Source organism: Physella acuta, unplaced genomic scaffold, assembly GCF_028476545.2.
Source record: "Physella acuta isolate Inbredline_101_S28 unplaced genomic scaffold, ASM2847654v3 ptg000535l, whole genome shotgun sequence".
In the NCBI taxonomy this organism is placed as follows: domain Eukaryota; kingdom Metazoa; phylum Mollusca; class Gastropoda; family Physidae; genus Physella; species Physella acuta.
Genome location: NW_026732054.1, coordinates 86,047 through 102,961, shown reverse-complemented (window position 1 = coordinate 102,961; position 16,915 = coordinate 86,047). Strand labels below are relative to the sequence as shown.

The 16,915-nt window shown below is 31.9% G+C and overlaps 2 protein-coding genes across 3 annotated transcripts in view; both read right to left on the bottom strand.

Annotated features, from left to right (window-relative positions):
• Positions 1-328: 328 nt before the first annotated feature.
• LOC131945817 (cysteine sulfinic acid decarboxylase) lies at positions 329-11,644 on the bottom strand. Its single transcript, XM_059306419.1, has 15 exons — positions 11,614-11,644; positions 9,798-9,931; positions 9,361-9,454; positions 7,563-7,653; positions 6,716-6,822; positions 5,311-5,426; positions 5,061-5,195; positions 4,809-4,925; positions 3,378-3,442; positions 2,563-2,641; positions 2,383-2,464; positions 1,725-1,842; positions 1,543-1,597; positions 1,318-1,407; positions 329-968 (listed from the first exon to the last, which is right to left on the bottom strand). Exons 1-15 carry the CDS (start codon positions 11,642-11,644, stop codon positions 789-791), a joined length of 1,494 nt encoding a protein of 497 aa, XP_059162402.1. The 3' UTR covers positions 329-788.
• Positions 11,645-13,310: 1,666 nt separating this feature from the next.
• LOC131945825 (collagen alpha-1(I) chain-like) overlaps positions 13,311-16,915 on the bottom strand; it is a 23,083-nt gene continuing 19,478 nt past the window's right edge. For both annotated transcript variants that reach the window (XM_059306432.1, XM_059306433.1), the window contains 7 exons: positions 16,859-16,894; positions 16,592-16,666; positions 15,993-16,146; positions 15,216-15,334; positions 15,002-15,085; positions 14,576-14,797; positions 13,311-14,416 (listed from right to left, as the gene is read on the bottom strand). In XM_059306432.1, the coding sequence (XP_059162415.1) occupies positions 14,261-14,416; positions 14,576-14,797; positions 15,002-15,085; positions 15,216-15,334; positions 15,993-16,146; positions 16,592-16,666; positions 16,859-16,894 (846 nt within the window). In that variant the 3' untranslated portion in view covers positions 13,311-14,260. The remainder of the gene's footprint in view (positions 14,417-14,575; positions 14,798-15,001; positions 15,086-15,215; positions 15,335-15,992; positions 16,147-16,591; positions 16,667-16,858; positions 16,895-16,915) is intronic.

The window sequence follows — 16,915 nt, the reverse complement described above, 5'->3', positions numbered from 1 at the left end:
AAAAAAAAAAGAATCAAATGAAATTCATACAACTCCAAAACTGATCCATTTCTTATGTCAACTCTCAACCCATTTAAGCTTTACCTTGATTATTTTCAGCTTTTATCTGTCTGTAAACATCATTCTAAGGGGGCAATAATTATACTGACATTCCAAGAAAAATTAATTTACTATGCAGTTTTTCTCAGCTATGAAAGGATAGGCTAGTAAAATGAGGTAGATAGTAGATACCATTTCCATAAGAATCAAACTTGGAATGTTAGCAATAACACTAACCTATCTTCACAAAATTCAGACAAAAGTTACATAGATTAATCTAAAAAAAAAAAAAGAATCAAATGAAATTCATACAACTCCAAAACTGATCCATTTCTTATGTCAACTCTCAACCCATTTAAGCTTTACCTTGATTATTTTCAGCTTCTTTTTGTCTGTAAACATAATTCTAAGGGGGCACTAATTATACTGACATTCCAAGAAAAATAAATTTACTATGCAGTTTTTCTCAAGCATGAAAGGATTGGCTAGTAAAATGAGGTAGATGCAATCTCCATAAGAATCAAAATATTATAATCAGAAAAAAGTTACATAAATAAAATTTATAACGTAAACAATGTTTTTTTAAAAAATGCTCTTAAAAATGTTTCAAATTCATTTGGTATAAAAGAAATGTAATCGTTAGTAAAAGTAAAATGCCTTAATACTGGAAGACAGGATTACTGAAACATCAATGTAAAACATTAATTCACAACAAAATCACCATCTAGTAAGTCTCAATAAACCATGATTTATAAGTGATGCCCTAGCCTGTCCACTTCAGAGATGACAAAATCCATGTCTGAATATGTACACAAGGGATTGTGGACAACCATTCTGAAAAAATTAACAAAACCTTTGCTGGACAGTGGCTGGTAACTTATCATCATGCTGCCACACTTGACCATGGCTTCTTTGATCTTTGGCGCCACCTGTCGGCACAGTAACCAATTTTTAAAGATTTTATTATTTGAGTTTGATTGATAACATTTTAAACTTAGATACTTAGATTGATAAAAAAAATAGTTGTTTGTTATATTTTTAAAGATTTTATTATTTGAGTTTGATTGATAACATTTTAAACTTAGATACTTAGATTGATAAAAAAAAAAAAAAAAAAAAAAAATATATATATATATATATATATATATATATATATATATATATATATATATATATATATATATATATTGTTATATTAAAAATGAACTTATTGTTCAAATATCTTGGTAATGTTTTTCAAACATTTTATTAAGATAAAAACAAAAACCAAATGTTTACCTTGTGCAGCTCAGCCCACCAATCTTCTGTTTCCTTTTGACCCAGAAATCTTGCAGGTAAATACCAAAAACAAACGTTTGTACACTGAAACTAAAAGAAAAAAGCTAAAACTATTAGCAAGATCACCAAAAAATAAAAATAAAAGATAAATAAGAAATAAATTTAAAAAAAAAAATAAAAAAAAATTATGAAATGAAATGTAAGAAATATTCAAGAAACCTCTACCTCTGGTATCACCAGTCTGAAATTATTTGAGACTTCCATCTTTTTCTTTAGGTAGCTATGGAAACATAAAATAAAATTTCACACAGCAGACTGGCTGTGTACAATACAATCTAACAAAGTTAATGTTATATAAGAACATTTGAACTAGTAAGGGAGACAAGCACTTTGACACGTCAGCTGACCTGGCATTATCAAATGCTTGGTCAATCCTTGACCCCATGCCATCATCCCCTAAAGCTTTCCACATCATCCATAGCTTGACGATGTCCACTTTTCTTCCACACTGCACGCTGCGGTCACCTTAAATGACAGGAACAACAACAATGTATGAGTACATCATGAGCCACCAACCTACCAACATAATGAGCCACCAACCTACCAAAATCATGAGCCACCAACCTACCAACATCATGAGCCACCAACCTACCAAAATCATGAGCCTCAACCTACCAACATCATGAGCCACCAACCTACCAACATCATGAGCCACCAACCTACCAACATCATGAGCCACCAACCTACCAACATCATGAGCCACCAACCTACCAACATCATGAGCCACCAACCTACCAACATCACAAGCCACCAACCTACCAATATCATGAGCCACCAACCTACCAACATAATAAGCCACCAACCTACCAACATCATGAGTCACCAATCTACCAACATCATGAGCCACCAACCTACCAACATCATGAGCCGCCAACCTACCAACATCATGAGCCACCAACCTACCAAAATACAACATCATGAGCCACCAACCTACCAACACCATGAGCCACCAACCTACCAACATCATGAGCCACCAACTTACCAAAATTATGAGGCTCAACCTACCAATATCAAGTGATGTGTCATAATACTTGTCTGGTTGAAACAGATATTCAGCTTTAGACCCATTTGCTTCTCCCAGCAAGTCCTGAGAATAAAAAAAAAAACAACTAAAGCTACAATAAAAATTCAACCAAAAACTATAATTTAAGAGGATCTAACCTACAAAACATGACACAACATTACCTTGTCATTCAGTAAAAAAGCTGAACATTGGAGGGGCACACCACTGATTTTATGAAAGTTCCAAGCAACAGAATCACAGCTTTATGAGAAAATAAAACAAAATTAACTCAGATTAAAGTCGATAAGCTAACGTTTTAACAAGAGGTGTAACCATGCAGTTTGTTAATTCTTTAAATCATTTATTTCATCTTTGACTCAATGGAATGTATTCAATCTACTATCTGATATTACATTAAAATATCATCAAACACGTTTATAATCTTCTACTTTTAATACTGACAAAGGAGAATCAAAATTATGATATTACTTTTCATCAAATTTTTAAAAAAAACTTTGAATAGTACTTCATGTTTAAAATTTATTATTTTCAAAATTTATTTACAAGTTAACTATAATATTAAAAAGATATATTAGAATATCGGCTAAAAATTAAATGTTCTTTTTATGAAAAGTTTATTTTATAAAAAATATATATTCTTCTTAATATTAAACTAAAATGTTAGTAAAACAAAGTGCTTGTTGACATAAATATTTAGATAATAAAGAACAATTTAAGGTACAGTGTGGTTCTGTGGTAGAGTACAGGTCTGCTGGCTCAAAGTCTCGAGTTTGGATCCAGGGCTAAAGTCTGTTGGACTCACTGAGTCCACCCAGCTCTAATGGGTATCTGACTCTAGTTGGATATAGTAAAGATGGCTGAGCATGGAACTCACCACACCATCCCACACGTAAGTCACAGAAACAGGTGAATTCTACTACACCTACACTAAAGAATATCTTTACTTTTTATTAAAGTTATAGAGATAAACTGGTACCTGTCAATGCCATCTAGCAGGTATTTGTGTTTTTTAGAAAGAAGAACACCTGCTCCCAAACATGCCTTTAAAAAAGTGTAATCTTTATTTTTTTTATTTCAGAAGGTGTAAAAGGTAATCATTAAAGTTCATGATATCAGAAGGTTACCTATCAATACTGTAAAGACAAAATGGACAGTGTGTGTATGTGGAGAGTTTCTGGAAGATTTAAAATTGTAAAATACTGCATTTGGTCACCACTATTAGATATTCTTAAGATTTTAGTTTTTATACAAACATATAAATGGATGTCTTGAAAATTCAATATTTAATTATACCAAAATGTTAATTCATTTTTCAACTAAAATTAATGTCATGTACAAAATTAACATATACTTATCAGCGGTTACAATAAAATTAAAACTCAATCTGGAAAAAAACTACACTAATTATTACCCTGTATATGGTTAGATAATTTACCAAAATTAATATTACATTAGTAAAAAATACAGTGCACTTGCCTTTAATTTGCTTTTATGTTAGAATAAACTATGATTTGCATAGAATTGATAAAATTCAGTGGTAACTAAAACAGAGGTATTTTATAATAATACCTTCTCTTATGTTTTAAACTGAATGTACTGTTTACTAATTATTTTCTTCATCAATATTACTTTAGAAGCCATTCATGAATATCATCCTGTATATGAGGTAGAATGGGTCAGGTTGAACATATGGACAATAAGTGAACATGGCAGCTATGACTAGTTTTATATGAGGTTTTAAAAGCATGCAGTATTGTTAATAAAAATACAATTAGTAAATAGATCTAACCAGTGCCACAAAATATGTATTGTGAATGTGTAGGGGGATTAGGAGTTTAAAGAGCACAATCATTTTAGTAATAATAAGAAAACTTAATGAACTAATATATTAACAATACAACTGGTATATTAAAATGTTAGTAAAAAATTTAAAAATTTTTGTTAACATTCTGATACATGACATAGTCTCATTTCAAATCTAGAAAAATCTCAGAAAATATTTGTAGACAGACAGGGTTAACTACGCTACAGTGGACAGATTTTAAAATTTCTAGCTGTACAGATTTACCTGCCCTCAACTACAGTTTTACCCTCCCTTAACGTACAAATTTACCTGAACCTAACTATACAGATTTACCTGAACCTGACAGTACAGATTTACCTGCCCCTACCCCCTAACTGTACAGATAACCTGCCCATAACTATAGAGATTTACCTGCCCCTAACTGTAGAGATTTACCTGCCCTTTACTGAACAGAGTTGCCTGTCTCCTAGTGGTTGAGTTTGATATGTAACATTGTACGTCTAGTATTTATATTTTTGTTTTCTTAGGGCAAACATTTAGATGACTTTTCATAATTCCTGACTACGATTGGAACCATTTTCAGCCAACATTCTGTCTACTTACATCACAGTGCAGCCACATGTTAAACTCCTGGCAGATGGCGTGTAGCTCAGGGATGGGGTCAAAAGCACCCAGCACAGTAGAACCCCCCGTAGCCATGACAAACAAGGGCACGTAACCCTAAAACAATAGACCGATTCATTAAAAATACACCACGTTTACTTATAATAAGCTGCAAATGAAAAACTACTAACTTTAATTTAAGAGAAACAAAAATAGGAGTCTTAATCTGTTTAAAATAATTTAATAGCATACCTTATCAAGATCTTCTTGAACCTTTATTTTTAAATCTGATGGTAACATTATGCCAAGTTTATCTGTTTTGATTGGTACTATATTATCTTCTCCTAATCCAAGAAAATGGCCAGCCTTTTTAAGTGAATAGTGTCCCTAAAATTAGAAGGTTAGAATACAAGATGAGAATAGTTAGAAATTCTAAAGGTAGAACGCTAATTTTAATGTCATGCTAATTATAATTAGCAACCATTAAAATTCCATGGCTTACATCTTCAGAAACGTAACATCTCATCTGAGGGAAGTTGTATACGCCAGTTTGTTTTACTTGAGGGAATTTCCTGTACCTGGCAAGGTGCAGTGCAAGGAAGTTAGAAGCTGACCCACCTGCAAGATATATTGATGTTATTTTGTTGATTTAAGTATTTTAATTTCTAGCTTTATGAAAGTTTTTTAGACATTAATACCTTTTTTAATGCATTATTTTAAATTTAAATATTTTTTATAGCAGAGCATTTTTCACTCCCATATGTTGCTTATGTACATGTGTGTATATGAATATACATCATCTTTTCCTATTGAGCCCAAGACTTATGAAGTAAAGTTTATCTGTTTCAATGACTTAAGCAATGACTTGAGCATACAAGGGAATTGTGTGGTCAGCATTAAGACAAGCTGACTTTGTTTCCCTGTAGTGAGTCAGGTACCCATCAAAGCTGGGTGGACTCATGGATATCCTATGCAAACTCAAGAAATTTGGGTTAGCAGTCATAAGCTCTATAATCCTGCCACACCATCTAGCTTTTTCTTCTTCTTCTTCGTTCTTAATTATTAGTGTTGAAGGGGATCGAGATTTATCTGCCAGTGGGTTTGAAAATCGAAACTTTGTTCGAATGTATCAACCATGAGCTTTTTGCCGACTCGACCACGCCTCCAACACAATTAAGCGTTACGTGTCAACTGGTTATGCGCCATTGAGGCCATTGACTCCGATTTCAGCCTGCTTTTCTTTTTGGATTTGCTTCCATAGCCTTTGTCCAACCAAGAACAAACTACAAGGCAGCAGTTGTTTTAATTTTGGAGTTGTCTCTCCTAGAAGAGTGGCTGTCCCCAGCTAACGAGCCTCATCTGCCCGAGTCCATCTAGCTAAGCATATAGATATAGACACCTACATGTATAGTATATATATATATATATATATATATATATATATATATATATATATATATATATATATATATATATATATATATATATATAATATATAAAGACCCTATATATATATATAATATACATATATATACATATATATATATCAATATATGTACATATGTATATGTTATTGTAGGTATATATATATATATATATATATGTAGGCCTATATATATATAAATAATATATAAAGACCCTATATATATATATATAATATACATAAATATATATCAATATATGTACATATGTATATGTTATTGTAGGTGTGTATATGTATATATATATATATATATATATATATATATATATATATATATATATATATATATATATATATATATATATATTATATATATGTCTAGAATATATTACATATATGTCTATATACACAGTTATTCTTCCTACACGCATCATGCATCTTGTGTTTTGTTGAAGTACATTAAGAACCTTGCTATCTCTTTTACCTGGGCAGAAAAGGCCATCTCCATTAGTATAACCAATCAGTGTTGAAAGTTTTTTGAACATGTATTTCTCCATCATGATGAAAACTGGGCTGGCTTCAAATGTATGTCTAAGTTTTGGTGAAGATATTAATAAAACATGCAGCATAAATGGAAATAACAGAGCCAATATTGTTCTATTGCTAAGTGGATGAAACTGTATACATACAACAGTTTTAAAATCATATCTGATAAGTGGGTCTGTTAGCAGTGTTCAACATTTGCTGAAATGTTTTTATTTTATTACTTAGATGAGTGTAGATTTGCCAACATATTGTATATATATATATTTGTATTTAAACATTATCAGGCTTTTGTATAATTTTAATAGCATCTTTCATATAATTGAACCGAATCTAGTTGCATGCAAAACTAAGTTATTAAATAAAATAATCTACAGAAATAAGTAGTTCCACAGACAGAGTAAAACTGAGTTGTTTTGGAGGAACATTTAAATAAAAATACACATCTGTTTGTATGAGAAAGGCTGAGTCATCAGAAATAAGGCTAAAACATCAACATGTAGGCGTTAGCTGGGGGGTGTGATGGAAAAAAAACTGCTCACTCAGCTATTATTTTTCAGGAATTGTAAACACCAGCAGACGTTAAAAACTCACAGCCGAATGTTTTTACATGAAAACAAATTTTAAAAAAAAAAATGTTTAAAGTACTTTATTCACCTGCATTAAATTACTTTAATTACATAATTCTTTTCTTCAGTCTACAATAAGAGGAAAAATTATCAAATAGTAAAAAATGTTAACTTGCTTTAGAAAATGCAGAGAAAGAGACCAAAAAAAAATTCTCTTACATATTAGCATTGAGTGCATCTGTCAGCCATGCCCCTGATAAGGAATATGGGTCAAGGCCAGCATACAGTAAGTTGTGAAAATGTGGGTGACCTGTACAGTTAGAAAAAAATATTAATACCTGCATTAAAATAAGATTTTTATTGTTCACAACACAGTTTGGTTGTTGATTTTGGTTATTTTAAATTAAAAGGTCACTGAATTTATAGTTATGTTTTTTTTTAATAACTTAATAATTTATGATGGTGAAATATTTTCATGAGGCTTTGAAAGTGTAAATATTTCATGTCAAGTCTAATTTATTCAAACTATTACTGCAGGTACATGAAAGCAAAGTGAGTTATGAGCAGTGCAAGGATAAAATGTGTTCATGTCTTGGCATCAGACATGAGCCAGGCAGACCTAATCAGTGTATCAGACATTAATTAGGGAAACAGTGAAAACTTCACTTTTATAACTATTACTACTGACTATTTTTATACAAACAGTATAGTGGCAAATCACACTGATAATTAACCTAATACCTAATTAAGGCACGCCCACCCAATGCTTATCCTCACCTTAATACTCAAGACTTGAAATTCTTCTTCTTCTTGATGATAATCAGAGGCTTACTCAAGCACTTAAATGCTGCTTATTAAGTGACTATAGGAAAAGCTTGTCTCTACTTTACCCACTAGAGTACTGGGAGGTTTCAGAATAGAATATTATCTTAGAGTTGTATTATCTATATTGATCTATATATATATAAATGAAAGTATGTAAATATGTCTGTTTATATGTCCTTTATGCAGTACCACATCTTTCATGAAACTTTGGGAAGTTGTTGAGAATACTCCTGAGGTGTTTTTTTGCGGAAAAATTTTCTGGAGGGCAGCCCCCTGGCAGTAAGGTGCAGTTTGGTGTACAGAGTTCCCTAGTGGCTATCTTGCACCAGGCATATCCACCTACACCCTGTGAGTCAGGTGAGTTTTAAGAAGAGCTGTATACTAGAAACACACTGGGCTACTATTATTGTTGACTAAAACAAGTGATCGAGTGACCGGTCGACCAAACCAGGGGATGCACCAGGCACATCACTGTTAGTGTAATTGGTGGCTCCCTAGAGCATGCACCCCTGACACCTAGGTGTTCCCCAAGCTGTATTATACCACACTATTTTGGAGGGTGATTAACTCAAGGCATTCATACAGCATGCCAGCGGCATTTGGGTGGGAGAGTGAACAAACCTGCGACCTAACAACTAAAATCTAATATAACCCCAGAGCTATTTACACTTAAAAAACGCAGTTTTAGAAAACAAGGTCACACATCTAAAATTACACAATGAGTAACATGCTGATAGAACCCTTAAAAAACGTTTCTTCACTCTAGTGTGTAGAACTAAATCATATTGATCTGAAAGCGCCCTGCAGATAATTAGGTCACTTGTCTAAAAATATATCACTACGCCCTGCAGATAATTAGGTCACTTGTCTAAAAATATATCACTACGCCCTGCAGATAATTAGGTCACTTGTCTAAAAATATATCACTACGCCCTGCAGATAATTAGGCCACTTGTCTAAAAATATATCAATGTTAACAATTGAATGTTATCACAATGAGTGTCCTTGGACTTCTTTTCTTTTGAGACTGCAGCAACATGTGCAATGAATTAGTATGTTTAAGTATACAAATAATTCAGTCATTTTCATTTACCTTACCTGGCACTATACTTGTTAACTTCAATTGACTTGACAACACTACACTTATCAACTTAAACTAACTTGACGCCGCAAGCCTGTTTGTAAACCTTACCTGACTTGACGCTGTATTTAATAATCTTTTTAACTTCTTCCAAAAGTGATTCATGACTAGATGGTTTGTGGTGAATTTCAAAATCGAACAGGACCTACAGTGATAGAAATTATAATAAATTTCTCTTCAAGATTAGCATGTTTTTAAGTTTGATTGAAATGCATTGGCATAACTGACTAAAACAGTTTAAGAAGAAAGAAAGGTATATGTTAATGAGTAATTATTGATAACTGTATATGTTTGAATAAATAAATATTTAAAAATGTGAAAATATAAAAAATGTGAAATAATTTTTTTAAAAAGTCTGATAGAAAAACATGGTTAGCTTAGCAACATGTGAACAATTAAATTAAAAAATGTCAGTTTAAAATTTCCAAAACATTTTTTTTACAAAACTTTAGAAATATAAATTCAATCCTTCAAAAGTTTTTTTCTACCTCTAACTCATGTGGCTGTTTAAATTCTATAACTGCTGTTTCTCTTGATGTGCCTTTTTTCAGGGCTTCCTCTTTGATTAGTTGAAATAGACTGTCTAGGAAACTCTCAACGTCTGGATTATCAAATGAGATACCTGTACAGCAGATTTGAAGAGCAAAATTAAAATAAACCGGGAGTGATCTCCCCTAAACTTTCTCGAATATTCTTATATAAAACAACAGGGGATGGGAACTTTTGCACGATTACAAGACTTTCTCTATACTTCATATGTATGAGAAAGTAAAAAAAGGACCCTTCTACATTTGCATGTTAATTAAATGGTTTATATGAGACAATGTCTTAAACAAAAATCATCAGAGGGAAAAAGTAAACATTGTGTATTATTTTTTTTACTACAGGTTTCTTAAAATCATTTAGGTACTTGTTTAAAATAGACTACTTAAACTTTGAATATTTTTTTCATTACTCACTTTGCTTTTAAAACACAAAGTAATCTAAACATAAAACTTTAATTTAAAAAAAAATGCTAATCCATTGTTTTCATGATCTTTTTATAAAACTGTTCTTAAAGGAGACAGTATTCTCCAGATTTGATACCAAACACCATAATTATTAACAACAGCTGACCCCAGGATGATAAAGACATTGGGATGATGTTGTGTTGGAAAGGGTGAAGGCTGAAATCAGGGGCGGATTAAGCATAAGCGAGGCCCACGGCGGAAATTTTTTTCAGCCCCTATTAATTAAATTACTAATTATTGTATAGACCAGGGGTCTCCAAACTTTTCAGCCCAAGGGCCGCATTAATTATCAAATATTAGTTCGGGGGCCAAAGTGTCTTCCAGGCAACTCTTCGAGGTGGCAGAGCCCTCCCCACCCCCCGAAGAACGCCTACTGTCTTCCACCTCCCAACGATATTAAATATATATATATATATATATATATATATATATATATATATATATATATATCAATAACCTGCTAAGAACTATCACACAACTTAGCCATCTAACTGCCGTGAAATATGGTAATTCTTGCGATTATGCGTTTGTATCTTTCAACTTGTCTCTGAACTATCTATAGATGAGCCCATGTGACCTTATTAATTTCACCATCTTTAACACAAGATTCAGTACACTGCTAATGTCCACATGTTTTCATCAATGTCTGCAACACGGTTGGCAGTGGTACTTTTGCACACAATGCTACATTTTCAATTTGTTTTGAATTTTTCCCCAGCCACCTCCAACAAACATTTTTTTCGTTTACAAAACAATCTCCTCGGGTCGGATGAGAGGACCTCGCGGGCCGCATCCAGCCCGCAGGCTGTAGTTTGGAGACCCCTGGTATAGACCATACAGTTGAATTTCATTTTTAGATCTAGTTTATGTATGTTTGCATATTTTTTTTTTATTATGAGTAGCCCATTGATTAATCTAAAATCTAAAAATAAATCAACAAATACTCAAATAAACAAAATTGTGACTTTAAGATTTTTAGTTTTTAGTTAGACTAGATTTTGTCTTTAGAATTTGTGTTGTCTAGTCATGACTTGTCCTGCCTTGAACAGTCCCACCATCTGTCTGATTATAGTCAAATAAGCCATAAGGTTACATAACTTTTAGAAGTTAGCACTAAGTGTGACGTAGTATGTAATCCTGTTGTATTAAATAATAGTTTATTAATACACAATAATAATACGTAGAATTAGATAGCCTCGTAAGATAGTTAGTAGAATAAGTACATAGCGCAAATAGTAGGCATCTTATTATTCTATTAATATGAACAGAACTTGATTTTAAACTAATTTCTAACCTTTAGAAGATCCATTAGTTTTGACATCCATCTTTGATGTGAGAACAAAATCGATAGCAGAAGGTTGGGATCAAAGTTAAAAATCTTCTCCATGGCAACGCTAAGTATTAGTAGGCTTACTAGTGCAGTTAGGTCATGATTAACCCTCTGAAGACTACGCATTGCAAGTATAGTTTAAATCCTCCGTAGAATCAGAAAATAATATTCTCAAGTCGATACCTTGAACAGTTTTCGAGATTCAGCATTCTACTAGATCTATTTAGACCTGTGTCCTTATAATTATATAATTAGACTAGGATGTAGGGAGGGGGTAAAATAAATTCGACTGACTTGACTTAGACCCTTTTTGGTGGAAGCGTATGGACTATGAGTAAGGGTCGGGTTGAGTTCCATGTTGAATGTTCTTAAGTTTACGTGTTAAACTTATTTATTTTAAGTTAAATTTAAAGAAAATCAAGTTTGGCTGGTAAATCGTTTAAAATCGCAAACCTGCGATGAGAAGCTTATGGGACGAAGGAAACCATGAATATATATGTCGTGAGATCGAAGAAGCTTAATCACAAATGACTTATTATAATGTTTTGTATGACTAGATCTATAGCCTACAACATATTTTAAAACTTTCCTTTTCATTAATAATCAAGTCTAATACTCTGCATTGTTTAATAAGGGAAAAATCTTGAATAATAAAACAAGGTTAGGTTCTTAATGTTCTTCCTACAGTTTTTGGCAAATTCACTACTATGAATTTGAGAGTGACTTGAGATCCACGATAGTATGACACTCATAGGCGCCGCGAGGCGAAGGGGGGGGGGGGGGTGCGGACCGCACCGGGTGACACCATATGGGGGGGGGGGGGTGACCCAAAGACGAAAAATTGAAAAATATATAGAAGAAAATGCTTTTTGACTGTTCAGTTAATGAATAATTAGAGTTAAAAATTAAAAGTCTAAAAGTTTTATATCTACACATTGACCATCTCGACAATACATACACACACATAACCACCCCCATATATATATATATATATATATATATATATATATATATATATATATATATATATATATATATATATATATATATATATATGTATACTTTTTTCCTTTGGTGTGTTTAGGGTGGGGGGGGGCTAACACCATAAGTATCATAATGTGTGTGTATGCATACAGTTAGTCAACATTTAGGTCCAGCATAGTCTTATAATGTTTATGCATTTTTGTTTTACAATTATAGTTTATAGTGATACTTCATTTAAGTTGTATGATAAGGGTTTTATATAGTATTTATTGTATTTAGATTTGTTGTAATAAAATAAGAAACATAAAAAATTTCATTACTTTCAAATTTTTATTATTGCAAAAAAAAAAAAAATGTAAACTTTAATGATAAAAATAATTAAAAATAAAATAAATGGCAGACATCTGGACGGATTAAGAAATTCCTCATAACACATTAAAAACAATTGAGATTTTGATACAATATTTACACAAAAAAGCATTGACCAAAGAACTGGCATTCATTGCTCTGTGAACAATAACAATTCATTCATCACATTTATTAACACTATTACATAAACCACAAAAGCAAAACTGATTGATTCAAACTGCTTTTACTAAATTACAAATATGTGAAGAAAATCTCTCCTTGCGTTCATCTGAGATGTATGTTTTAGTGCAATGTAAAAGCCTAGAGAAGCCATCAGAGAAAAGATCTTTAATAAAATGTCTAAATCACAGTAAGCCGTATCATTTTAAAAAATTATTAGACTTCTTCATAATTAAATATTCATGAAATCAATTGAATGGTCATTGCAAAGTTTTATCACAAGTTTTCTAAAATAAAAAAATAAAAATTACAAGAAAAGTTCACCATAAATCATTAGGCCAAACCCACACAATTTGTTGATGTTGAAATAAATTTTTTAAATACTGGTTTGCTGCCATTTATTGTTGTTTATTAGCTTAAATATTTTGACCCAGGTTTTTGGTTTAAATTTCTTGTAACTTTTTAAAATGGTGTTTCTTTTTTTATGTTGCACTATGCATTTAGTCACCATTGTGATATTACTAAAAAATATTTGTTAAAGAAGTTTGAGTGAATATTAATCCATTACTTTGACATTTAAAGGCACTTTTGTGTTTCAAATCACTCGTAATTTGGCACTGAAAAAAATTCTGAGACCATTTTGTAAATTTAAATTCATATTATTCAACACAAACAAAAACATTAGTGTCACAATAGTTGTCATTAAAATGTTCTAATGAACACATATGTTTAAAGTGACTGAAAAGGACAAGTGGAGCGAATTACCACAAATGAATTTTAGGGAATTCAGGGCATTGTCTATGTATTTAGGAAAAAAATGAGTTTTTGTTATGAAAGTTTATTCAAACTTACATATCCTAGGCTAAACGAATGTTTAAAGGTCCTAGGCATATGAGAAATAAACATAACTAAAACAAATGTAAACAATTTTCCCAAAGTGATAGACAATATCATGCAAACCCAAAACAAACAAAAATATTTATTTTAACATTAAAAAATTAGCCTGGGCATTTTTAATAAAATGTGAAATCAGACATGTTGATATAAAATGAATTATGAGATACTATCACTGCCAAGCTAATAAAGTTTTTTTAACATCTCAGCTGCCGAAGCAGGCATTTCCTATTTCAATGCCAAATTCTTGTTCGCTTCCAGCTACATCTTTCAAGCCTACATCGAGGATTGGTAGTCTCTTGAGCTGTTGATCCTTGCCTCGTACCTCAATGACAGTAGTACCCCACTGACCATTCTTCTCCTGAAAAAAATAAATAAAACATAAACAGCTGCTTAAAAAAGTACTATTATCTCTATACTTTTCTTATTTTGTCCTTTAAAAATAATAATTTGCTAATTTTTTAAAGGTATGTTATTAAATGTCAAAACATGAAAAGTGAAACTAATTCTTGTAACTGACCTTGCAGTTATCCTCAATTACTTTGTATCTGAATGTTTTCTTGCCCTGAGCAGTGACATCCTCCTCGTCAAAGCTAATGAGCTTCATGGCATTGTCCCAAGTGTTATTGGCCTGGTCAAATACAGCCACAACATTCTTGCAGTGGATGGTGATTCTTTGTTTGGCTTTCTTGTTGAGGTATTGCAAGAATTTAACCTGAGATTTGTGGGTCTGATAGGAGAACTGTTGAACAGAGTATTGAGAACAATTTTTAAAAAATATGTTAGTCAATAGAAATAAACTAAAATACCTCATGTGAAATTTTATTTTGATTTTAGTGAAATATTAATTTACAGTTAAAAAAATTTAATAAAACATTTCAAGGATTTGAAACCAGATTCTTGACATAATTTTGAATAAAAAAAATTTTTTTTTTAAGTTAACAACCTCAGATTCTGCAAAATTTTCAGCAAACAGTGCAAATTCTTCAGCACCAGATGGTCTTCTGGTAAACCATTGCTTTTTCTCAAACTGCAAACATAATATGCTCACATTATAAACATAATCATTCAACTTTTAATACAAAATGATGAATTTGTAAACAGAACAATTTATATTTCTTAAAATAATGTCTACTTGACGTTGAAATTTGAAAACTCACCACTGAAGTTGCAGGTACCAAGCAAGTCTGTGTATCATCCAAGTTTTCATTGTTGAAGCGACAGAAGACCTGAATGGCATCAGCAATACCACCACCATTGGGATCCACCCAGTAAAGGCCTGAAACATTGTGTCAGTAGTGTTTAGAAGGTGGAAACTTAGTTTAAAAAATTACAAGCACATATGAGGTCATCCATAAATGATGGCATGCTTTATTTGGCAGATTTCCCCCCCCCCCCACTCACCCCTTTCTTCCTACTGTCATGGCAAATGACATCTAAATTTAGTATCCACCCCTACCCCACAACCCAAATCACTATTTAATAATGACAATTCTAGAAAATATGGGTCAATGTTACTTAGATTTCATTAATTTCAATGCTATTTCCCAATTTAAAAAGTTGAAATAAGTTTAGAAAATTATTTTTAACAAGTAAAAATGTGATCACTTTGTCACATAAGTTCAGTCCTTCACCCCCACCCCTACAGACACCATCTATGAATATAACCTATGTCATACTACAAGGAAAAAACCTTCACTTTTTGTTTTGAAAATTATCAAGAAGTTAATAAAAGAACTAGGGTAACATAGGCAAGTCAAGGAAAAAAACAACATTACAATAACTTGAGAAATAATATGAGCAAACAGTGTAGCTTAGAATATTTGTTGAAGCTTTAGTTCTAATTTAATTAAAAAAAATTCTTTAATACAATTATATTTAAAAAAAAAATTCCTTACTTTGACAGAATTAAACAAAACAATATGATGGGAACTGACCATTTTTGAGCTTCTCTTCTGAAGAGGCAGCTAATTCTCTGCAAGTTCTTGCAGGTGAAGTTTTCTCCCCAGTTGGTTTTCTCAGCTTTTTAATCTCATCTGAAACTTTCTTGAGGGCTTCTATTGTATTGCGGGCTTCTTCAGGTGCATCACCCTAACAAAAAATAAAGCATTTAATTGTGAAGCTACAAGATATTTAAATTCAGTACTACAAAACCTTTTGAAATAAGACACATAGCCTAATGCTATCTTTTTATTTATTGTCTTAGCAAAATATACTAGTCTTTTATTTTGAATGTAAATAAATTTACCTAGTTATATCATTAACATAAGCAGGTTTAGGGGTAAATTTGTCAAAGCCCCCACCCCCCCCCCCCTCTTAAATTTGTGTGTGGAAAATATAAGGAAAAATGTTTTTGTATTTTTTATGCACAGTTCCATAGCTATTTGTAGATCTCAGGTGCAATAAAAATTTGTACATTGTTATATATTTAGTCCCTGCCTCCCCCAATAAAATCAAAGGCTAGATGTGAAGATGACTGTTTAATATTTAAATGCATGTTATGTAGGATGAATTACTCAATTGTTGGCTATCTTACCAAGTATGGATCTCCAGCTTTTTGTCCAGTCCAGCTTTGCATTGCAGAGGCATAGACTGACTGGCCTGGTGGTCCCTGAGGGTAGCAAATCATAAAAAAATAATTGAAATTTTACTTGTTTTTATTCTTTTAACTGAATCAACAGGTCAGCGTTAGGATAATAAAGTGATTTAAATACAAGGGCAAGAAAATTTAGTGTTTTTGTCATGATTGTTAGTTCTACATTCTAAAAGTTGGGTCATTTAAAAATTTGGCTCATGAACTCACAGGTGGTCCTGGTCTGCCAGGTTCTCCTTGAGGTCCCTAAAGAACAAGAGAAATAAA